This window comes from Oryctolagus cuniculus, chromosome 13 (assembly GCF_964237555.1).
Source record: "Oryctolagus cuniculus chromosome 13, mOryCun1.1, whole genome shotgun sequence".
Lineage (NCBI taxonomy): Eukaryota > Metazoa > Chordata > Mammalia > Lagomorpha > Leporidae > Oryctolagus > Oryctolagus cuniculus.
In genome coordinates, this window is record NC_091444.1 from 13,922,182 (window position 1) to 13,947,736 (window position 25,555).

Genomic DNA, 25,555 nt, shown 5'->3' on the forward strand with positions numbered 1-25,555 from the left:
TATCAAGTCTACTTCCAAACCACCACTTGGCAACAAAGATGAATCCCCCCATTACCAGGTTAGGACAGCAGCTATTATCATGGCCTCTTGATTTCTTTCAAGTAGCTCCAGTGGAAAAAGCTACAAGTGAATAATAAAGATTTCATAATAGCTCTTAAGAATTCTTTATATGGTAGAAGGCACTAAAATGAACTCTGGAGAGTTAAAAAGGAAAAAAAAAAAAACCTCTCATCTTCTGATAAGAAAAAATAATTAACCTGCCTTAATGCATCTGAGAAGGCCTTCTATAAATCAGACTTTTGTACTTCGAGAGCCAGATTAAAACCATATATCTGAAAAGTATGTAGACATTGTCTGGTAAGCACACACAGCACATTTCTACATCTGCAGAGGTTTCGGCCTCTTTGTGGGACATCAATGCATGCTACCTGAAAGGAAGGCGAAGTACTCACAGTGCTTAATTTGCTAGAGGTAATGACGATGCGCCTTTCGTGCAGCATACTGGCGTACAGCTGCAGCATGTTGTTCACGTCCACAGCAACAAAATATTCTGTAAGATTTCTCTGCACAAGTGAAAAGCAACTGCGTAAGTCACAGCTCTTGGTGAATAGGAAGGCAAACTTTTTATACAGCTAACCAAAAATGTCATAAAGTTCAAAGGATATTATTATTTTTTAAAAAAAGCATTCATTAAATTAAATTTAATACCATTCTGCTGCCATATAAATCATGTAGTAGTCTCTTATTACTTGGATCACAACCCTTTTTTAGGAAAGTGCTTCTCGGAGTATGATCAGAGAGGGGTACACTTTCCCACCTTGCACAAGCCCCTCCTTCCAAGTAGTTGAAAAGTCTTTGAGCAGAAGTTGACTTCTTGGGCCCTCACCTGGACCTGCAGAATTATAATCTGCAGAGTATCGCCCCAGGAATCTTCCTTTGAAACATGCCCAGTGATTCTCATACACACTAAAATTTGAGAAATTGCTACCCCCAAAAATCTATTTGTATCTGTCCATGTTTGCCATAAACTCTGTAGGCAAAACCACTAAATGATACCAGTTACTATAATCAGTCCTTCGGTTCTTCATTAGGGAAAAATCCCTTGCTTATAACGCACATCAGGCTTGCTTCATATCACTACATCAAAGTACAATTCAGTGATGTCCTAAACTGATTCCTTCCATTAGCACTTGAAATTGCTTCCCACCCAAAAGAACAAGATAGGGACAAAATACACTGACACTGACTTTTAGATCCTCTTCTTATTATTACTTATTTTTAATCTTCTGCAATCAAACTAAAGCACATCAGAAAGCAACAAAGTAAGGGGCTGAATTAGATAATCGAATAAATTTGGAATATAGTACCAAGTAAGATTATGAGTAGGTGGGCTAAAACTTTTAGTTGGGCAAGAAAACAAGAAATCCAACTGCTTCTTCAATTTCCAAAAAGTCGAATCTTTACCATGACAAAGTGGTAACCATGGCAGCGCATATCAACAGAATCTATATCTGTGAGTGATGCTGAATTTTGGGGGAAAAGGTTAATTTCCTATTTTCTGTATTTGAAGCCTGCTTTTACCACCCAATTCAACTCTTCACAGACAAAATCACTTTTATGGTATTTGATGATAGAATTTTTCTTTTATCTCAAAAACAAATAATTTTTAGATGGGAGATTATTTCTCAGTCAATAAGGCTGCCTATGTTTATATCCTCACTTCTTCTTTTCCAAACACAAGACTTTTACAAAATAAAATACATCAAAGGAGATGCAAAATTATATATTCTCAGCAGTTTTTCCTTAGAATGCTTGTTTCCTTAAAGCTTTCAAAGTAATGTTTTTTTTGAATCTGTGGCATTTGTTAAGTCAAGTTGGATGTGAGTAAATTTAAGAGAAATGTAAACAGTAGAGAAAAGTAGACGGCAGTAAGATTAACTTTGTATTAGAAATGCTGAGGTGAATGGGCCAGTCACACAAGTGAAGGCATGGTCAGTCAGGCTTATGGAATACATAACAGGGTGCCCAGCCCACAGTGTTCAGCAGTCACGACTTCAGGGTCTACTCTGCGACTGAGAGCTTTGATGACCTATCTCAGAACTACACGAAGAGAAACTTGATGCAAAGTCTTTTTACAGGTGTTATCTATTCATCTGTATTGAAACACCATTGGCAGTCCTAGTTTGATGCTAGAAAATTTACAATTATCTTCTTGGATGTTATTAATTCCCCATGTGCTTTGACAAAGCAAACACTCAGTAGGTTTGAAAACATATTTGGAAAAATGGTAGGATTCTGCAGTAAATAATATGCATATCGGAAATATTGTTTTCCTGTTGGTTCTACCCCTCACTTTGATTGGATTATTTCTACTGATTCATTTCTGTTTTCTAAAGGGATCTGGAGAAAAAAATATGTAAAAAAAATTTCCCTTTCACATACTTATCAAAAAGCATAAAATGTATTTTATTACTTCATTATCTATGTAAGCTTTTCTATAAAATATAAATTTGTAATAACTACTTAAACACTGAAAATAATTCTAGTATAGATAATTAGGGCTCTAAAGAGCATGTGAAATTCAGAAATTAATTTTTATAATACTTTCACACCTTACAAAAGAGGTATTACCATAAATTAAAATCAATAAATTAAGGATATCTAAAATGTGAATAGTTACACACAAGGAATCTAAAGTACTCCTGCCAGTTCACTAAAGTGACTACTTGTATGAAGACATTTCCCATTGCTAGAATTCCTCTGCACAAGTAGATGCCACCTGCTGAGACCTGCTGGATCAGACACTGGGGAGTATAGAACCTGATTAGATATACATGATCCTAACTATTCCAAACCACAGAAATACATTTTCCCTCACCATTTTCCTTGTCTACAGCCAGATTTTAAGAAAGGTGTAAAGGGGTAGATACAAAAAGAGAAAAAAGATAATACCATCATTCCTTATTTCTTCAGTATTTCTCAATAACACAGGTAATTACTATGTATCCTATTTCTCTATACAGAAGTTCATAAAAACAATGAGACCAAAATAAAGTAGAAAACAGAAAAACTTACACTCTCAGGTATTGTGGGGAGTCCAGTTACGTCAGGGGTAATGAAGTAGGAATGCTGATCAACAGAAATGAATCACATAAGAAAAGGAGAGTTAAAATTTTATGACATACATAAAATCCTCATGTAACTGAGGATAAAGACAAGAAAAAATACTGGCTAAATTAATAAGTCCATAGCCTGGCACAGGATTTGCTGAATTTGAGAGATCTGTAAGATGATGTGATTTAATAGCTTTAATAGTTAGGTGTCAATTAAAACTAATTCACTGAAAAATTGAACAAAATTGAAATAACGACTGAACACCAAAAAGGAAACCTGTTGAAGTGAAATGGACACTATGAGAAAAGGTGACTTGATCAGCATTGCCCTGACTGTTAATGAACAACTTAATACATTATCCCTCTTAGTATTTTTTGTCTGTTCTACTTAATACTACTGGTTTAATTCTGTAATTAATACACAGTTATTCTTAAGTGTTGAAATTTAACTGAAATGTGATCCCTGTTAAACATAAGAGTAGGAATAAGAGAGGGAAGAGATGTACAATTTGGGACATGCTCAAGCTGACTTGCCCCAAATGGTAGAGTTAGAAACATACCAGGGGATTCCAATTCAATCCCATCAAGGTGGCATGTACCAATGCCATCTCACTAGTCCAAGTGATCAATTTCAGTTCACAATTGATCATAATGAAAGGACTAAGAGTCAAAGGGATCACATAAACAAGTCTAGTACCTGCTAATACTAACCGATAGAATAAATAAAAGGGAGAGTGATCCAACATGGGAAGCGAGATACACAGCAGACTCATAGAATGGTGGATGTCCTAAACAGCACTCTGGCCTCAGAATCAGCCCTTAAGGCACGTGGATCTGGCTGAAAAGCCCATGAGAGTATTTCAGGCATAGAAAGCCAAGACACTCTGGCAAAACAAAAAGACTTAAATGAGAGATCTCTGTGAGTGAGATCCCAGTGGAAAGAATAGGTCATCAAAGAAGGAGGTACCTTTCTCTGAAGGGAGGAGAGAACCTCCACTTTGACTATGACCTTGTCTAAACAAGATAAGAGTCGGAGAACTCAAAAGGCTTCCATAGCCTTGGAAACTCATGACTGGAGCATAGGGAGATTACTGATGCCATAAGCAAGCGTGTCAATTTGTTAAGTCAACAACAGGAGTCACTGTGCACTTACTCCTCATGTAGGATCTCTGTCCTTAATGTGCTGTACACTGAGATTTAATGCTATAACGAGTACTCAAACAGTATATTTCACTTTGTGTTTCTATGTGGGTGCAAACTGTTGAAATCTTTACTTAATGTATACTATACTGATCTTCTGAAAAAAAATTATCAATTTCCTACTTGACTCTCACTGGGATTAAACATGACAATAGGTCTGATCTGATTTCATCATCATTTAAAAAATCATCTATTATTTTTCACTTTATGTTTCTGTGTGTGAGCAAACTGTTGAAATCTTAATGTATGCTAAACTGATCTTCTGTATATAAAGAGAATCGAAAATGAAGCTTGATGTGAATGGAAGGGGAGAGGGAGTGGGAAAGGGGAGGGTTGCGGGTGGGAGGGATGTTATGGGGGGAAGTCATTGTAATCCATAAGCTGTACTTTGGAAATTTATATTCATTAAATAAAAGTTAAAAAAAAAAAAAAAAAGAATCCTGGAAAAAGTTTTAAGGTAAAAGAGGGTAAACTGCCCCAGGATTTACATATGTGTGTGTGTGTGTGTGTGTGTGTGTGTGTTTATTTATATGAATATCCACATTCTTAAAACACTTTGAGTTTACGTAGACTAGAAAATAAAGCTTTCTACCCCAAACATATATCAAAATCTATTAAGATTCCTGATTTCTTGTGGCAAATCACATCAAATCTCTTTGGTAAACATTAACCAGTATATTATTTAGAAAGCAGAAATGAAACACAATTTTTCAAAGCTTGAAACTTCTTAAAATATTGTTATGCTTTCCAAACTATAAACCTCTTACATTCAAAGCAATACAATGATTCATGGAAAGATTTATATAAAAAGCATCTTGTGCCTATGCATTCATGTTTCCCACAAAATTCCCAAATCAAAGTGCAATCTAATCACGAAAAGATGTTTTATTTTCTGTTCATATTAGTATCCAAGATAATTTTAATATATCAATCACATAAATATATATTTAATATTGATTTATAGTTAAATATTGGAAATACCTGAGAAACGTATTTTCTAGTCATAATTAGTCAGAACAAGGCTAGTTAGCATGGATGCAATGCATAATTTTCCAGGGTGGAAAAAACCATGAGATAAATCATAAGATCTTCAGATCTCTGAAGATCGTATGATCAAAAATGTGATGGAACTCTCATGCTATGGATGTACATTGATATTACTATACTGAAAATGGAGAATATGCACAGTATGGTCTCCATTTGCTATTTTGATTGGGAAGGGTTTTTTAACAGTACTGTCTTTAACTGAACTTTGCTTTAAAAGATAGTATAAACAGAAAATATACTCCAAAGTATTTTCAATAAAAAGCCAAATTTACCATTTCCCAAAGGACTGAAGCACATCTTAAAATCATAGTGAAAGAATAAATTTTTCCCAATTTAATAGTGATTTTTAGAAGCCAATGTCCTTTTAACTCACCGGTACTAATGAGGGCTGATCTTTCAGAACTTGCTCACTGGCAAAAAATATATCTTGGTTCTTTATAATATATGAGAGAAAAAGTATATTTTACTTTTGTGGGGGGAGCTTACATGAAAAATTCCTGTAAATTTGATACAAATGTAGCTACTTTACTGAAAATACTTATTACTATTACAAATGTTATTTTAAATGTTGTTTTGCTAATGTTATACTAGAAAAATCCTAAACAAACCAATTCATATTGTGAGAGTAGATAATGCTGTGATATTTAATGATTTTGAAATATATTTTCAGAAAGAATGCTTATATTAAATGTTAACTTTTCATAAAATCTCTGATATTCTACTGGCCACTCTCCACTTGTGTTGGCACAAAAACTTTTGTGATTCCATGCTTTGATTTGGGATCACAAAACTAAAAATCTGTTAGTGGTGGAAGACAAGTGTTCGAGTCCCAAATTTGTCACTCCCTAAAAGCACAGAACCAGGCACGTTATTTTAGTCATCTGTTGAAATTATTAATGAACTTGACACAAAGCTAACCAGTTGATTTTGGCAATACTTAAAATACTGCAGGCTTGAAAATAAGGGTACAAGATTTGAAAGCTCACATGGACTTTATGCAAAAGTCTAAATGATCAATAGGTATATATAAAAATGCTGAACATCAATCATGGAAATTAACAATAAAACTACATGGCATTATCACCTTAACCCAGTTAGAACAGAAAGGATACAGAGAAAGTGAAACTCTCATACATTGTTGGTGGGAATTCAAATTAGTGCAGCTATGATGGGGAACATTAAGGGGGTTTCTCAAAAAAATAAAAACAGAACTATCATATGATTCAGTAATCCCACTATTGGGTATAACTAAGAAAAATGAAATCAGTATATCACAGTGTTATCTGCACTCTCAAGTTTACTGCGGCATTATTCAAGTGGCCAAGATACAGAATCATCCTAAATGTCCATCAACAAACATGGATTTTAAAGTGAGATATGTAGCCATAATGGAAAATTTTTCAGCCATAAAAAGGAATGAAATCCTGTCATTTGTAGCAACATGGATGAACCTGGGTTTTTCATGATATATGAAACAAGCCAGGCACAGAAGGACAAATAGCACATTATCTCATTCCTATGTAAAATGTAAAAAGATTGACTGAACAGACATAAAGTAGTAATTATCAGAGGATAAGGAGAGACTGGGCAATGAGTATAAAACTACAGCCAGACCTAAAGTTGTACTCATGAAATTTGGGTTCGTTAAAAAATAAATTAAAAAAAATCAAAATATTTTAAAAAATAAAAACTACAGCCAGATAGAAGCACCTGTTTCTGGTGTTGTATTACACAATGTGGCACCCCAGTTAGAATGGCTCACATACAGAAATCTACCAACAATAGATGCTGGAGAGGATGTGGGGGAAAAGGGACACTAACCCACTGTTGGTGGGAATGCAAACTGGTTAAGCCACTATGGAAGTCAGTCTGGAGATTCCTCAGAAACCTGAATATAACCCTACCTTACAACCCAGCCATCTCACTCCTTGGAATTTACCCAAAGGAAATGAAATTGGCAAACAAACAAGCTGTCTGCACATTAATGTTTATTGCAGCTCAATTCACAATAGCTAAGACCTGGAACCAACACAAATGCCCATCAACAGTAGACTGGATAAAGAAATTATGGGACATGTACTCTATAGAATACTATACAGCAGTCAAAAACAATAACACCCGGTCATTTGCAACAAGATGGAGGAATCTGGAAAACATTATGCTGAGTGAATTAAGCCAGTCCCAAAGGGACAAATACCATATGTTCTCCCTGATCAGTGACAATTAACTGAGCACCAAAAAGGAAACCAGTTAAAGTGAAATGAACACTATGAGAAACGGTGACTTGATCAGCCCTTGCCCTGACTGTTGATGAACAACTTAATACATTATCCCTCTTAGTATTTTTTTTGTTTGTTCTACTTAATACTTTTGGTTGAATACTGTAATCAATACAGTTATTCTTCAGTGTCGAAAACTGAAAAGTGATCCCTGTTAAATATAAGGGTGGGAATAAGAGAGGGAAGAGATGTGCAATTCGGGACATGCTCAAGCTGACTTACCTCAAACGTTAGAGTTAGAAACATACCAGGGGATTCCAATTCAATCCCATCAAGGTGGCATGTACCAATGCCATCTCACTAGTCCCAGTGATCCATTTCTGTTCACAATTGATCATAATGATAGGACTAAGAGCCAAAGGGATCACATAAACAAGAATAGTGTCTGCAAATACTAGCTGATAGAATAGAAAAGGGAGAGAACGATCCAACATGGGAAGTGAGATACACAGCAGACTCATAGAATGGCAGATGTCCTAAACAGCACTCTGGCCTCAGAATCAGCCCTGAAGGCATGCGGATCCGGCTGAAAAGCCCATGAGAGTATTTCAGGCATGGAAAGCCAAGACACTCTGGCAAAAAATAAATAATTAATTAATTAATTAATTTAAAAAAAAAACACCTAAATGAAAGATCTCCGCCAATGAGATCCCAGTGAAAAGAACAGGTCATCAAAGAAGGAGGTACCTTTCTCTGAAGGGAGGAGAAAACTTCCACTCTGACTACGACCTTGTCTAAATATGATCAGAGTCGGTGAACTCAAAAGACTTCCATAGCCTTGGCAACTTATGACAAGAGCCTAGGGTGATTACTGATGCCATTAACAAGAGTGTCAATTTGTTAAGTCAACAACAGGAGTCACTGTGCACTTACTCCTCATGTAGGATCTCTGTCAATGTGCTGTACATTGCGATTTAATGCTATAACCAGTACTCAAACAGTATTTTTCACTTTGTGTTTCTATGTGGGTGCAAACTGTTGAAATCTTTACTTAATATATGCTAAACTGATCTTCTGTATATAAAGAGAATTGAAAATGAATCTTGATGTGAATGGAAGGGGAGAGGGAGTGGGAAAGGCGAGGGTTGCAGGTGGGAGGGAAGTTGGGGGGGGGGGATAGCCATTGTAATCCATAAGCTGTACTTTGGAAATGTATATTCATTAAATAAAAGTTTAAAAAAAGAAATTCATAAGTAAAAAAAAAAAGAATAATATATAGGGGCCGATGCTGTGGCATAGTGGGTAAAGCTGCTGCCTGCAGTGCTAGTATCTCATATGGGCAACAGTTCGAGACCCAGCTGCTCTACTTCTGACCCTGCTCTCTGCTATGGCCTGGGAAAGCAGCGGAAGATGGCCCAAGTCCTTGGGCACCTGCACTCCAGTGGGAGACCTGGAAGAAACTCCTGGCTCCTGGCTTCAGATCGGCGCAGCTCTGACCATTGCAGCCAACTGGGGAGTGAACCAGTGGATGGAAGACCTCTCTCTCTCTCTGCCTCTCCTTCTCTCTCTGTGTAACTTTGACATTCAAATAAATAAATATATCTTTTTTAAAAAAGAATAATATATATTTCAAGGTGGCTAGAAGAATTTTGAATGTTCTCATCACAAAGAAATGACAAATGCTCAACTTGATGGAAATGCTAATTTCCCTTATTTGATCATTTACATAATTATATACATTATTAAAACATCACCCTCTACCCTATAAACAGCTAAATTTATGTGTCAATTTAAAAGGAAACAAAATTTATTTTTCAAAATCTATAAGAAATAGTTTAATTATATAAACAGTTATTATACACACTAGAGCACATCAAAAGCTTGTAGAAAATGTATTTCTAAAAATGAGTCTATCGGTGTACAAAAATGTTAAATCCCTTCACTGTGTTTTCATTATATGTATTTTCTATCAACTGTTGTAAAGTTCCTCACAAAAATGGGACATAATTACTAAAACACCTTCAACAAGATTATTTCAAGCACAATGAAAAATATATTCTCCACGAGATGAAAATTTCAATTCACTATCCACTAAAAATGGATAGCTCTTGATGGTATGTCTCAATATACTTCACATGATTACCCTAGGAGCTTTCTACACTTGATCTTAGCCAAAAGGCTGAGAAGCGATAACCAGGAGCTTTCTGAAAACTTGACTTACCTAATTTCTCAAATGGAAAAAAGGATCATGAAAGAAGACCAACTTTTTTGCTTAACATCATTACATATTTAATGACTACTATTTAATCCAAATTTTCTAGTCTTGTTAAAGATGAAAGTCCTCAAGTCTTTATAATTCTGACTGGTAAAGATGAAATGTTCCAATACCCAGTACTTTTGAGATCTATTTTATAGGGCATTTCTTTAATCCTGAGAAGATGGGTGCTAGGAATGTTTTTACTTCTCATTTATACTGGACAATAGTAGCCTCCTACTGGAACTTATATTTTTGTTAATTCACTTAACAAAACATCACAGTCATTTTATAAACACAAGGCTTTCAAAAAAGATGACTTCTTTTTGAAAAATTCAGGGATTTTTCATTTTTGTCCTTGGCCTTTCTGCTGTGTTTTCTCCAGCCGTAAACCTTGGCTTCCCTTGGCTCCAGTGATGCAGGAATCTGTGTTTCTCCTTACCTGCTTTTCCCTCTAATTCTTTTACTGCTTCTCTTTTCTTCTTCCACAAAGCCTTTTTGTTAGTCTCCACTTAATGCTATGTTCTATCCTATCCTTTCAACAGCTACAATTCTATCTGCAGATGACTCCAAATGGGTTAAAAATTCCAGGCTACCCTTAGCTTTCCATTCCCTATCTCTCCAAAAGACTGCTAAACATTTCCACTTGGGAAGGTACAACAAAACGGGGTACAGGCTGGGCTGATCCTCCGCCTGAGGCGCCGGCACCCCTGGTTCTAGTCAGGGCACAGGATTCTGTCCTGGTTGCTCCTCTTCCAGTCCAGCTCTCTGCTGTGGCCCGGGAAGGCAGTGGAAGATGGCCCAGGTCCTTGGGCCCCTGCACCCGCACGGGAGACCAGGAGGAAGCACCTGGCTCCTGGCTTCAGATCAGCACAGCGTGCTGGCCAAAGAGGCCATTTGGGAGGTGAACCAACGGAAAAGGAAGACCTTTCTCTCTCTCTCTCTCTCTCTCTCTCTCTCTCTCTGTCACTATCTAACTCTGCCTGTCAAAAAAAAAGGGGGGGGGGAGGGGTACAAAGCAGCAGTAACCACAGCAAAGAAAGCACACTTGAAGCTGGGTGAGAGAAAAGGTTCTAGAGCAGAGAACAAGAGACAGGTAGTCTAAAAAGAAGTTTCTGTGTGAAATAAAAACATGCATTCACTCTAGAATGCTGAACAGAACATTGTGACCAAAGTAGAGGATCACTCTGGGAAAAAATGAGACAGAAAAATGAAATAATGAGACAGAAAATGAAAAGTTAGAATAAAGCTGAGAACTGGGTGGTCCTGACAGCCTGATGAAAAATTTGGACAAATTCTACTGTAAGTGAAACCTGTAGACCAACCATTAAAAAAAAGTTATAAAAAGTTTTCAGCAAAGGACAGAATATAGTTTAAGGAAGTTTAATTTAATAGTCGTTAGTAGACTGGACGAGTAGGAGACCAAGGACTATGTGAAGTGCTAGGCACTTGAAGTAGGCTGCTGACAGCGGGAATTCAAAGAATGGAATAATGCATGTGAACACTATTACTAAATGACTTAGAGGAGGAAATTTAGGCAAGAAAGCTGCCAAAGACAGAATATAATAAGGATAACAGTTTCCTGATATTGCAAAAATGCAAAAGACTCAATAATATTACTTTATATATTTCTACTTTTTCTCTCCTTTTCTTGTATCATTAAATTTTTTCATCTTTATTGAAGCAGTTTATTATTATTTTGGAAGAAATAGGGTCCATATGAATAAATTTCAACATTCTATTCAGAATGCTAAATTATTGAAGAGTATAGTAGGAAATCCATCTTTTATTATCCCAAACTTTGAACACTTATAAAATCCCCAAAAACACAAATGAGTTTTTAGATATAGATGTCAAACGGAGAGTTTCACATGATGAACTCTAATCATATTTCCAGTGCCTTGTGATTATATTAGATATACTGAAGCACATGAAAAGAAAGAATTGTTGATCCAGAATTTTAATCATAAACTGATGCATTATATGCTATTTTCTGTTCTTATTCAGCATTGTTTTCATTTTAGTAAAGGTAATGGTGTAAATGTACCTGCTTTTCTTTATTATGCACATATTTCATCTGAAAACCAGTACTCCTCATAACCGAAATACCCTCACAAATTTGGTTACTTTTAATATATAATAATTTTTTTAATTCTTTAACTTAACAACTATCGAAATACACACCAAATATATCCAAAATGACAAATAGTTACAGCATGCACCAATATTATTACTAGTTGTATAATTCTTAGTGTTGAGCTTTTTCTGGAGGCAGAGGTAAACTAGCAAAGAATTTCTTGAAAATTTAAGTGTTCTTAAATGAGAAATTGTTATGAATTAAACAATTACAGATTGAACACTTACCACACTCAAATTGACAGGAGTGTTTGCCTTTGGTACTGGGTGGTTATAGAGCGTTTTAAGAGTTTCATTCAAATCATTTTCCTAGAATAAAAGAAAAAGTACATTTTAGAAATGCAGTATAGGGACCAGCGCTGTTGCACAGTGGGTTAATGCCCTGGCCTGAAGTGCTGGCATCCCATATGGGCGCCGGTTCAAGTCCCGGCTGTTCCACTTCCAATCCAGCTCTCTGCTATGGCCTGGGAAAGAAGTAGAAGATGGCCCAAGTCCTTGGGTCCCTGCACCCACGTGGGTGACCCAGAAGAAGCTCCTGGCTCCTGGCTTCAGATCGGCACAGCTCCGGCAGTTGCAGCCAACTGGGGAGTGAACCATTGGATGGAAGACCTCTCTCTCTCTCTCTCTCTCTCTCTCTCCTCTCTCTGTGTAACTCTTTCAAATAAATAAATAAATATTTTTAAAAAAAATAAAGAAATGAAGTATATACCAAGCTAATGCAATTGAAACTACTTGAAAAAATCCATTGTGTTCTCCTATTAAGATGTATTTTATATAATACTATCAACAAAAACATTTCAAAGAACTGAAATTGAAATATTTAAATTAAGGGGCAGTGTTGTGGCGTATTTGATAAAGCCACCACCTGCAATGCCAGCATCCCATATGGGTGCAGGTTCATGTTCCAGCTGCTCCACTTCCAATCAACCCCCTCCCAATGGCCTAGGAAAAGCAGGAAATATGGCCCAAGTGTTTGGATCCCTGCCACACATGTGGGAGACTGGGATGAAGCTCCTGGCTCCTTACTTTGGCTTGGCCCAGCACAGGCCATTGAAGCCATCTGCAGAGTGAATCAGTGGATGGAGGATCTCTCTCTCTCTCTCTCTGTCACTCTGACATCTGAATAAAAAAATAAATCTTTTAAAAAATAAATATTTAAATCTAGTATATACAGAAAATATATTTAAAACTCTGCATAAAAATGGTAACACATTTTAAGTATCAACATTTGTATGGAAAATTTATTATAAAATATACTAATGCTAAAATACTAAATATACTAAATATAAATATACATACACTAAAAATACAAATGCTAAAATGTTAAAAGGAAATCATCTAACTCATCAAGTTGAAGAAGAATAATGAGATGGAATTAAAAATAGTAACACAACTTTTTATAAGATTTGGAGTATTCTCATTTTTCATTTTCATTTTAAAATTTCAAAACTAATATTTGAGGAAAAGATACAATTTAAACAAGACTACTGCACTAAAATACAATGTAGAGGGTATTCTAAACATATCTTTGCTATGTAGTTACCAGTCACTACTTAACCAATAATAAATGGGATTAGATAAAATACAGCCAATCTACTTTTGGATTTGTACAATAATAATGTCCCTTTATATACACTTCATGTTTTCTACATCACACAAACAAAACCAGTAATAGTATAGGAAGTTAATTTACAAACATTACTATTTTTATTTTCTCTGAATTTTTAGGTTGATGTATAACCCAAAGGGAAAGACAATTGCTTAAAGAAGGCAATAATAAGTTATAAGGAATCTGGATAGAAGTTACACAGCTTCTCATGATTTTTCTTACATGCCTTCTTGATACAATTATATCAAAACTTAATAAATTATGTCTCTATAAATGCTTGCAAAAGTATGAACTCAAACTGTCTATTAAAATTCTCTTCAGAATGACCCAAAAGGCTACATTATGCAAACAATTTTTCTCTTGGCCTTTTAAACAATGAAATGCACCATAGGCAATTGTGCATCAGGGCAAGCGTTTTGGCAAAGACAGCTACCTAAAGCCACCACTTGGGATGCCCCCCTATCCCATACTGGAGTGCAGGTTCAAATCCAGGCTATTCCACTTCAATCCATCTCTATGTTAATGAGCCTGGGAAGTAGCAGCTAATGGTTCAAGTGCTTGAGTCCCTGCCTCCCACATAGGAAACCCGCCAAGGAGTTATAAAATATATAAAATTTATTTTAATATCAATCTAGATGGCCTGTAGAACTCAAGTGAAAATGAGAAGAAAGAAAAGTATTACTATTACAAATTTACTTCTGGTTATTAATTAATACCATAAACTTAACAACATTTTTCCTCATATTAAGAACACACATGTAGGGGCTGGCACTGTGGTGTAGCGGGTAAGGATGCTGCCTGCTGTGCTGGCATCCCACATGGGCACTAGTTTGAGTCCCGGCTGCTCCACTTCCAATCCAGCTCTCTGCTATGGCCTGGAAAGCAGTGGTAGATGGCCCAAGTCCTTGGGCCCCTGCACCCACGTGGGAGACCCAGAAGAAGCTCTACGCTCCTGGCTTCAGATTGGTGCAGCACTGGCCATTGCAGACATCTGGGGAGTGAACCAGCAGATGGAGGACTCTCTCTTACTCTCTCTCTGCCTCTGCCTCTCTGTAACTCTGCCTTTCAAATAAAATAAATAAATCAAAAAAAGAAAAGAACACACATGTAGTTTCCCCTAATTTCTCTCTTGTTTTGGAAAGCTAAAATTGTAGGGATTAGTTGATAGCTATTGGCTTTTGTGTATTATGGTAGGATTGATGGCCTCAAAAACAATATCTAGTATTAGTTTATCTCTAAGATTTACTGAAGTACGCAAAACTTGAGTAAACAATGTACTCAATGTTAATTCTACATGTATCCTCAGAAAAACAAATTATCAAGAATAACAATTCTAATTTCAGAGTTTTCATTGCAAAAGACAAATAGCTTTATTTCAAGTTATTTCTTAGGAAAATGGGTTACTATAACTTCAACATAAAATTGTTCAAGTATAAAATACCATTTGATGTCAATTTCACAGAATTAAGCAATCAAATATAGAGAATGAAATATTTACACACATATACACAAACAACTGAGTTTTTGACAAACATTTAAAACTTGCTATTACATTATAGTAATTCAATTTGATTGACAAGTTAGAACAAATCACATAACCAAAACTCTAGTTATATTTTCATTTCCAGTTACTACATTATACCACTTTTGGATTATCTATGGTAATGTTAATTCTAAGGTGAACAAATTCTCCTTTACTTGGGACCACTACAAATCACTACTGATCTGAATATGGTAAGAATGAAAACTAGGGGTCAACGCTGTGGCTCAGCAGGTAAGCTGCGATCTGCAATGCCAGCATCCCATATGGGTGCCAGTTTGAGTCCTGGCTGCTTAACTTCTAATCAGCTCTCTGCTATGGCCTGGAAAAGCAGTGGAAGACAGCCCAATTCTTTGGGCCCCTGCAACCACATGGGAGACCCAGAAGAAGCTCCAGGCTCCTGGCTTCAGCCTGGCCCAACCCTGGTTGTTGTGGCCATTTGGGGAGTGAACCAGCAGATGGATGATCAATCTCCTTCTTTCTCTCTCCAACTCTGACTTTCAAATAAATGGAAACTAATTCCTATATGAAAATAGAAAACTGCTTTAAATTTACATAAAATTAGGGACTTTTCATGCCACATTTCCTCCTTATCCACTACTTTTACTTTTACTTAATTCAAAAACATATTGAAGAGTGTTTTTTGTTTTTTTTGTTTTTTTGGTTTTTTTTGACAGGCAGAGTGGACAGTGAGAGAGAGAGACAGAGAGAAAGGTCTTCCTTTTTCCGTTGGTTCCTTTTGCAGTTGGTTCACCCTCCAATGGCCGCCGCAGCTGGCGCGCTGTGGCCGGCGCACCACGCTGATCCGAAGGCAGGAGCCAGGTGCTTCTCTGGTCTCCCATGGGGTGCAGGGCCCTAGCACTTGGGCCATCCTCCACTGCCTTCCCGGGCCACAGCAGAGAGCTGGACTGGAAGAGGGGCAACCAGGACAGAATCCGGCGCCCCGACCGGGACTAGAAGCCAGTGTGCCGGCGCCGCTAGGTGGAGGATTAGCCTATTGAGCTGTAGCACTGGCCTGAAGAGTGGTTTTAATATGATTTAAACTGTTACCAAAGTATAAGAACTATTATTTCTCTATAATTTGTCTTACTGTAATGAATAATTCATTCTAAGCAATTTTTATGGAAAATGCTTACTCACAACTAACCTAATCCTAAAAGTCTTTAAGAACACATTAAAGATTTCAGCTTGTTTACTTAATTCATTAATTTTTATTCTTTAGTAGTTTATTTTCAAGTATAATCTTAGGGCCAGCATTGTGGTACCTAATTAAGATGCCACCTGCAACAACAGCATCCCATATGAAGGCTGCTTTATTTCCAATTAAGCTCCCTGCTAATGTGCCTGGGAAAGCAGAGGAGGATGCCCAAGCATCTGGGGCCCTCCCCCTCACATGGAAACGCAGATGAAGCTCCTGGCTTCAAACTGGCCCAGCCCTGGCTGTGAGGCTATTTGGGAAGTGAACCAGCCCAAGTTAAAACATCAAAGAATGAATGATTAAGGAGTAAAAATTACAAATTATCCCAGAGAAATCTGGTAGTTCAAAAATACACCAGTAAAATACACAGAAGAAAACATGAAAAAAGAAAGAAAACTTCACATCATTGCATTTGGCAAAGATTTCTAGGATATGACAACAAAATGCACAAGTAGCAACAAAAACATATAAATGTGTAACAAAATATGTAAATGGGACTTTATCAAGTAAAAATTTTTTGTATCAGGAGCAGGCTGTGTGGCTCAGAGGGTTAAGCTGTCATATCAGAGTGCCTGGGATGGAGTTCCCCTTCCACTTCTGATCCAGCTTCCTGCTAATGAGCAGCAGACAATGGCCCAGGTACTTGGGTCACTGTATTTAATTCCGGGCTCCTGGCTTCATCTGGGCTCATCCATGGCTATTTGCAAGCATTTGGGGAGTGAATTAACAAATAGCTCCCTCTCTCTTTCTCTCATTCTCCTCTTTCTCTCCCTACTGCTCTGAGTTTTAAATACATATAAAAAAATAAAGTTTTCTATCAGAAGAGTACGAAGATAGCAACCTGCATTGAGTGTAAATAATTGCAAAATAATATAAGGGATTGATATCTGGATATTTAATTCCTATTACTCAATAACAAAAATATTATCAAAAATGGATGAAGATTTAAGCAGACATTTCTCCAAAAAGAGAAATACAAAAAGACAATAAGCACATTAAAAATGCTCAATATCAATAATCATCAAGAAAATGCAACTCAAAACCACAATGATGCACCACTTCACACTAAGACGGATATTATCAAAAAGAAAGAAAGATAAACAGAAAATAACAAATGTTTACAGGAATATGAAGATATTGGAACCCTGTATATTACTGGTAGGAGCATAAAATGACACAATGACCATGGAAATGGTATGGTAATCATTAGCATTTTGGTGCTGTCCTACAACTCTACTTCTAGGTGTAGACCCAGAAGGAAGGACACACCGGACTGGAACAGAGAGTTGTGGCATCATCTTACCAGCAGCATCATTTGCAACAGTTACAATATGGATACAAACCAAGTATCCATTTACAGATGAATGCATAAACACACTGTAATGTATACGTGCATACAACAGGATATTATCCAGCAATAAAAAGGAAGGACATTCAGACACGCAGCACAAAATGGAAACCCTGAGGCATCGTACTAAGTGAAATAAGCCTGTCATGTAAGCATGTATATCTTATGATTCCACCTATATGGAGTACTTAGAATAGTCAGACTCATCCAGGCAGACAGTATATGCAACGATGGCTTTCAGGGACAAAGGAAGAAGAAAATGGGTAGTTACTCTTTAATGAGTACAAAGTTTTAGTCTGGCAATGTGAAAAGTCACTGATGGCTGCAGAATGTACTTAACGTCATAAAACTATGCACTTAAAGATGGTTAACCAGGTATATTTCATATTATGCATATTTTACCACAATAGAAAAAGGGAGAAAAAAACATAGCTTACCAGTTCCTTAGCCAAGTAATCTGCCAGAGTATTTAGAAGCTTGTAATACACTTCAAACCATGGCAGGTAACTGCAAAAAATAAATTTTTAATGTGTACATACACATAAATACATGAAATTCAGAATCAAGAAATAGTAAGATAAAATAAACATTAAATTTATAAGATTTTATACAATTTGACCCTGGAAAATGGAAAAGAACTATACCTATGTTCTCTTTCTCTCGCAGTAAAATTTCCATATTATCTATATGAATATTCTTAGTTTTCATAAATCAGAATCTAAAGTTCTATTATAAAAACTGTTCATTACACACTTCTATGTTCTGTTAGAGTATCTAAAATCACTTAGTACAAACATATTAGTAATCATGGCAATTATAATGAAAAAATAACCATTTTGAAAGATAGCTTATTTAAAAATTAATTTTAAAATATTTTAAAATAAAAGAATTACAGTCATGTTTCCCTCAACCATGTCTGTCATCAGGTGTGAATATCACAGACTATACTCACATACATTAATGGCTACAAAGTCACTAACCAGTATACAAAAGTAGTTTATTCCATTTATAGAAAGTAGAATTAAAAGATAAGTTTATTTTTGCACAAAAAGGGAAGTCATGTAAGTTTATAATATTCATTTTCGATAAACTTTTTTGATTTTACTTACTTCTTACAGAAAAAAACAAACAGTTTTTAATTCCATTTTTCCATGAAATTTTGAAGTACTCTAATAATCTGATAGGACCACATATAAATGCCACCTATTGTGAACCAAAATGTCAATGTATACTGCATAATTTTTTTCTTATTAGATATTACTGAATTAAGTACATAATACAACTACATGTTTAATTAACCAATTCTCTGGAAATAATATTTAATTTGAATGGCAAAATAAAACAAATATCAATACAAATACAAGAAAGCCATTATTTCATTAATATGAATTAGAGATCATATGATAAATAGAATAAGGCATACCCAGAAAAAGAAATACAAGATGTTTTCTCATCTTATAAAGGATTAATATCTAGAATATATAAGGAGCTCAAGAAACTACTCCACAACAACAAAATAGACAAAGTATAAAAATTGTGTGGATGTCATATTATTTGGTATAACATATTGCCTCAGTGAATTATATCATGCACATGACAACGTACCCTTTATCCCCACTTTATGATCATTGTCATCACTCTCACACAACATATCTTGAAACCATATCCCTGTTTTCAAGAAAAAATCGTATATATGTGTGTAATAGCTACATAAAAAATGAATATGGTAAAATGTTACCAATTGTTAAATCTTACAATCTTTATAAATAAAAATTAAAAACTGGTTTTAGGTATACAATACCAGATTTCAACACATGCGACTGGGCTGTTATAATCGAAACCAGCTTGGTACTGGCACAAAGACAGACACATAGATCAATGGAACAGGACAGAAACCAGAGAAATTAACCACATACCTACCACCAACTAATCTTTGAAAACAAACTAAAATCATTTCCTGGAGAAAGAACAGCCTCTTCAACAAATGATGGTGGGAATACTGGATTTCCAGATACAGAAGTTTGAACCAAAACCCCTACCTTATGCCCGACAGAAAAAATCAACTCATAATGGCTCAAGAATCTACACTTAGGACCTGAAACCATGGAAGTACTAGAGGAAAACATAGAGGAATGCTGCAAGACAGTGCCCTAGGCAAAGTCTTCGATAAGATCCCAGAAGCACAGGCAGTAAAAGCAAAAATAGACAACTGGGATTGCATAAAGCTAAGAAGCTGCTGCACAGCAAAAGAGACAATTAACAAATAAAGAAGCAACCAACAGAATGGAAGAAAATATGTGCAAACTATCCAGCTGATAAAGGATTAATATCTAGAGTATATAAGGAGCTCAAGAAACTACTCCACAACAACAGAACAATCTAGTTTGAAAAATGGGTAAAGGATATGAGCAGCCATTTTTCGAAAGATGAAATACAAATGGCCAACAGGCACATGAAAAAATGCTGATAATCACTAGCCATCAGGGAAATGTAAATAAAAACCGCAATGAGGTATCACCTCACCCCAGTTAGAAGGGCCATTATCCAAATATCAAAAATAACAGATGCTGGCAAGGTTGTAGAGGAAAAGGCAGAATATAATTTCTTTAATTCATAGGCATTTCATATTCATAATAGCCTGAAGAGATTGCTACACTTTTTCTTTTTAACTTTTATTTAATAAATATAAATTTCCAAAGTACAACTTTTGAATTATAGCAGCTTTTCCCCCCATAACCTCCCTCCCACCTGCAACCATCCCATCTCCCATTCCCTCTCCCACCCCATTCTTCATCATGATTCATTTGCAATTATCTTGATATACAGAAGATCAACTTAGCATATACTAAGTAAAGATTTCAACAGACTGCACCCACAAAGACACACAACAAAGTATAGAATACTGTTTGAGTAGTAGTTTTACCATTAATTCGCATAGTACAACACATTAAGGGCAGAGGTCCTTCATGGGGAGCAGGTGCACAATGACTCCCGTTGTTGATTTAACAATTGACACTCTTATTTATGGTGTCAGTAATCACCCGAGGTTCTTGTCATGAGCTGCCAAGGCTATGGAAGCCTCTTGAGTTCAGCAACTCTGATCTTATTTAGACAAGGCCATATTCAAAGTGGAAGTTCTCTCCTCCCTTCAGAGAAAGGTACTGCCTTCTTTGAAGGCCTGTTCTTCCCACTGGGATCTCACTCACAGAGATCTTTCATTTAAGTTTGTTTTGTTTTGTTTTGTTTTGTTTTGCCACAATGTCTTGGCTTTCCATGCCTGCGAAACTCTCATGGGCTTTTTAGCCAAATTCGAATGCCTTAAGTGCTGACTCTGAGGCCAGAGTGTTGTTAGGGCTTTTGCCATTCTATGAGTCTGCTTTGTATCCTGCTTCCCATGTAGGATCATTCTCTCCTATTCAATTCTATCAATTATTTGCAGACACTGGTCTTATTTATGTAATCCCTTTGACAATTAATCCTATCTTTTTGATCAATTATGATCTTAAACTGATTACTTTAGCAAGTAAGATGGCATTGGGACATGCCACCTTGATGGGATTGAACTGGAATCCCCCGGTAGGTTTTTAGCTCTACCATTAGGGGTAAGTCCGAGTGAGCAAGTCATTGCTACTTAAAGAAAACCTGTATGTGTCATACAGTTAAGATCTCTATGCTCAGACAAAATGGGACCTAACCCATTCAGGGAACTTGCTGGTCTTTTTCTATCTTGCTTGCAAGGAGCTTTAAATAAAGCAAAATTTATTGATATTCATTCAGGTGTTATGTGTCTACCTATGAATCCTTTATTCTAATTTTCTCCTTATTAAATAATATGAAAACTTTTTTACCATAACTCCTTTCTTATTCCATTATAAAAAATGAAAAATACAATACATATCTTATAATTCAAAGTAAGATAATTTTTTTCTAAACCAAATAGTCACAACATCCCTTTAAATGTTCTGCTTTTATTTTCTTCACATTATCATTTTTCACTGGTAATCTTCCACTTTCAGTTTCTTTTTTTTTTTAAGATTATTTATTTGAAAGGCAGAGTTACAGAGAGGCAGAGGCAGAGGCAGAGAGGGAGGGAGGGGAAGAGAGAGAGAGAGATCTTCCATCCTTCCATCCGCTGACTCACTCCCCCAAATGGCTGCAATGGCCAGAGCTGGGCCGATCTGAAGCCAGGAGCCAGGAGCTTCCTCTGGGTTTCCCAGAGCAGGGGCCCAAGGACTTGGGCCATCTTTCACTGCTTTCCCAGGCCACAGCAAAGAGCTGGATTGAAAGTGGAGCAGCCGAGTCTAGAACCGGCGCCCAGATGGGATGCCAGCACTGCAGGAGGCAGCTTTATCTGCTACGCCACAGTGCCGGCCCCTCAGTTTCCTTTAAATTGTGAAGATACATCAGAACCCAATTTTCCACTAAAAAGCAAATTTATACAGACAAATATAACTTACCCGTATGAGTATTTTACTTGTTTTGTGAGTGATAAACTGTATTAATCACTTCAATATTTCATACTTAGTTTACTTTTAAAAACTTAACAGTTCTTACTTGTGCGAGGTACTTTGGCATCCATGTAATTATTACTATTTGTAAATGTCCAACGATACAAGCTTTTACTGAATTTCATTCTGGTATCAGCCTTTTATTTCATCTGTAAGTTAGACTAATATTATTTGAAAACACGCTTTACGCTTATGGGATAGTCTCACACTCATATCTAAGGCTCCAACATAATTTATTATTTTATTTGGAGAGTGTAACTCAGTAGTAAGCTACTAAGCCTACAAGGAAGACAGAGTGGAATCTAAGAATTGGGGCCGGTGCTGTGGAACAGTAGGTTAATCCTCCACCTGTGGTGCCGGCATCCAATTGGGCGCCAGTTCAAGTCCCGGCTGCTCCTCTTCCCATCCAACTCTCTGTTTTGGCCTGGGAAAGCAGTAGAAGACAGCCCAAGTTCTTGGGCCCCTGCACCCGCATGGGAGACCTGGGAGAAGCTCCTGGCTCCTGGCTTCAGATCAGCACAGCTCCAGCTGTTGTAGCCATTTGGGGGAGTGAACTAGAGGACGGAAGACCTTTCTCTGAGTCTCTCCCTCTCACTGTCTGTAACTCTACCTCTCAAATAAATAAAAAAAAACTTTTTTAAAAATCTAAGAATTATAGAATTTATATTAAAATAATTAGAAGGCGAAAGCACTGTGCATAGCAGGTTGAGCCTCCTCCTGCGGTACCAGCATCCCATATGTACGCCAGATCAAGTCCCAGCTGCTCCACTTCCAAACCAGCTCCCTGCTAATGTGTCTGGAAAAGCAGTGCAAAATGGGCCCATGTATCCCATTCACGTGGGAGAACCAGAAGAAGCTACTGACTCCTGGCTTTGGATCAGCCCAGCTCTAGCCATCGTTGCCATTTAGGGAGTGAACCAGCAGATGGAAGACCTCTCTCTCTGCTCTTCCTCTTTCTGTCTGTAACTCTGCCTCTCAAATAAACCTTAAAAAATTTTAAATATTAAAAAAAAAATTGGAATTATAGGGAAGAAAACTTCTGAAGCTGTAAGTATATGTATGACAGTTTGCCAGGTACTTGACACGTGCCATCTCACTTCATTTTTACACTAATGCTTTGATGTACAATTGACTAAGCTAAGGCAAAGCAACTTATCTAGGGTTGCAAGGCTACCACATGGCCCTTTGGATTAGAATTCTGATCAATCTGACTCACAGGTCCATTGCAGATCATCATCACCCAGTGGAGGAATCTACCTCACAAATATCTAGCTGTGGGGGCAGGCCTTTGGCACAACACCTTACATCGCCAATTAGAATGCCCAACATATCGGAGGGCCTGGCTTGGAACCACCTTCCTGCTGCTGCGCACCCTGGTAGGCAGCGGGTAATGGCTCATGTATCAGGTCTCTGTCACCCACAAGAAGATCCAGATGGGGTTTCAGGATGCTGTCTTCCTTGTGGACAAGACCTGGCTGTGTCAGCATTTGGGGAGTGAATCAGTTGATGGGAGATACCTAATCTCTCTTCCCCATACCATTCAAATACAGTTAAAATCTAAAAACTTTAAAAATAAATAAACCAAAATACCTGAGCTTTGAATAAATATGTCCAACGACTAGATATTTTCAGGCAAATAAATAAACCACAACAAGATTCTTTTTAATTTCATCTTAAATCAGCCTACTTATAACTTCTATCCACTAAGCAAATTAAATTATATATTTCAAAATTTATTTGTATGTGTGTTTGGATGACAATACAACATTACCTTTATTTCTTTTAAACTATAATTTTTCATATTATCAAATTTTCAGATCTGTTAATTTGATTATTTCACCTAACCTTTTGGTAATGCTTTTCACTTTTAGATTTTGGCATTTTTGTGTTCATTACTACAAATAAAAATTTTGAAAAAGACATGGTCTATAACATGGCACGAAGTGCCTACTAAAGTAATATAAATCTACTATCAACACTGTAAGTAGGGTATTTTAACCTAATTGAAAGATTGAAAACTGCACTTTCTAGCCAACTCTTTTGTCCACATAGAATCTGTCTGTGAGACAGTGGGATAGATAGGATCTGGACATTTAGCCTGAGAATTAGTAAAAAATTTAGTTAAAACTGACAGGTGTCACATGAGAACACCTGGGTTAAATTCCCAGCTCTGGCTCTTGAATCCAGTTTTAACCTTGGGAGGCAGCAATGATGGCTCAAGTAATTGGGCTCCTGCCATCCAAGTGAGAAACCTCTATCAGGTTCCCAGCTCCCAACTTGAACTTCGCCCCAATCCCAGCTGTTGCTGGCATATGAGGAGTGAATCAGCAGATGCAGACATTCTTTCTAATGAGTAAATGAAAGAAAAAATAAATACTGCAATATATTATTTCAACTATCTCCTCAGCTTCCCCTGCTACACCAGTACGATCTTTCTCTTCTGTTGCTAGTGTAGTATTTATTCTATCCACTAATTACTAATATTGAGAACATTTACAACATTGATTGAGCTTAATCTTAGAGAAGATCAACTTACATCTTTTTACATCTCAATACCCAGTATTAGTGAGAGATATTCAAAATAATGATGGTCAAAATTACTATGCTAGAAACTTATGAATAAATGCTTGATGTTAATTTGTCTACACTCAATTCAGTTTTTAGTATAACATCTGGTTTACTTCACTAATGGAAACATCTCTCAATGCTGGGATGGCCTTTGGTTGATAGTTCTTCTGCTGTAGATTTTTTTTTTTTTTTTTTTTTGACAGGCAGAGTGGACAGTGAGAGAGAGAGACAGAGAAAGGGCTTCCTTTTCCGTTGGTTCACCCCCGCCCCCCAGTGGCCACTGCAGCCAGCGCGCTGCGGCCGGCACACCGCACTGATCCAAAGCCAGGAGCCAGGTGCTTTCTCCTGGTCTCCCATGCGGGTGCAGGGCCCAAGGACCTGGGCCATCCTCCACTGCACTCCCAGGCCACAGCAGAGAGCTGGACTGGAGGAGGAGCAACCGGGACAGAATCCGGTGCCCTGACCAGGACTAGAACCCGGTGTGCTGGCGCCGCAGGTTGAAGATTAGCCTAGTGAGCAGCAGCACCAGCCCGGCTGTTGATTTTTAGCATAGCTATCTGTGATTGTATGAATGGAGCTGAGTGGAGAGATACTCATCATGTTAATGCCAAACAAGAGTATATAACCAGTGACTATAGTAATCTCTAGGTAGACAGGAAATGCAACTGCCCAGTATTTTTGAGGCCAATAGGTCAAGCCTAATGGCCTTAGCCAAGATTGAGGAATAAATGCACACACGAGGTAAAGTATGATGCCAAACTGGGAGCTTAAGAAAAGAACAAAACCATATATGGCTTTCTGGCAATGACGACAGT

General features: G+C 37.0%; 1 protein-coding gene across 12 annotated transcripts in view; it reads right to left on the reverse strand.

The window, feature by feature from the left end:
* DENND1B (DENN domain containing 1B) overlaps window positions 1-25,555 on the reverse strand; it is a 342,830-nt gene that overhangs the window by 174,939 nt on the left and 142,336 nt on the right. For 8 of the 12 annotated variants that reach the window (XM_070055063.1, XM_070055064.1, XM_070055062.1 and 5 more), the window contains 5 exons: window positions 18,102-18,171; window positions 12,198-12,278; window positions 5,734-5,793; window positions 3,076-3,129; window positions 453-563 (listed from right to left, as the gene is read on the reverse strand). In XM_070055063.1, the coding sequence (XP_069911164.1) occupies window positions 453-563; window positions 3,076-3,129; window positions 5,734-5,793; window positions 12,198-12,278; window positions 18,102-18,171 (376 nt within the window). The remainder of the gene's footprint in view (window positions 1-452; window positions 564-3,075; window positions 3,130-5,733; window positions 5,794-12,197; window positions 12,279-18,101; window positions 18,172-25,555) is intronic. The other 4 variants (XM_051820442.2, XM_070055067.1, XM_051820443.2 and 1 more) reach the window with 2 other exon arrangements.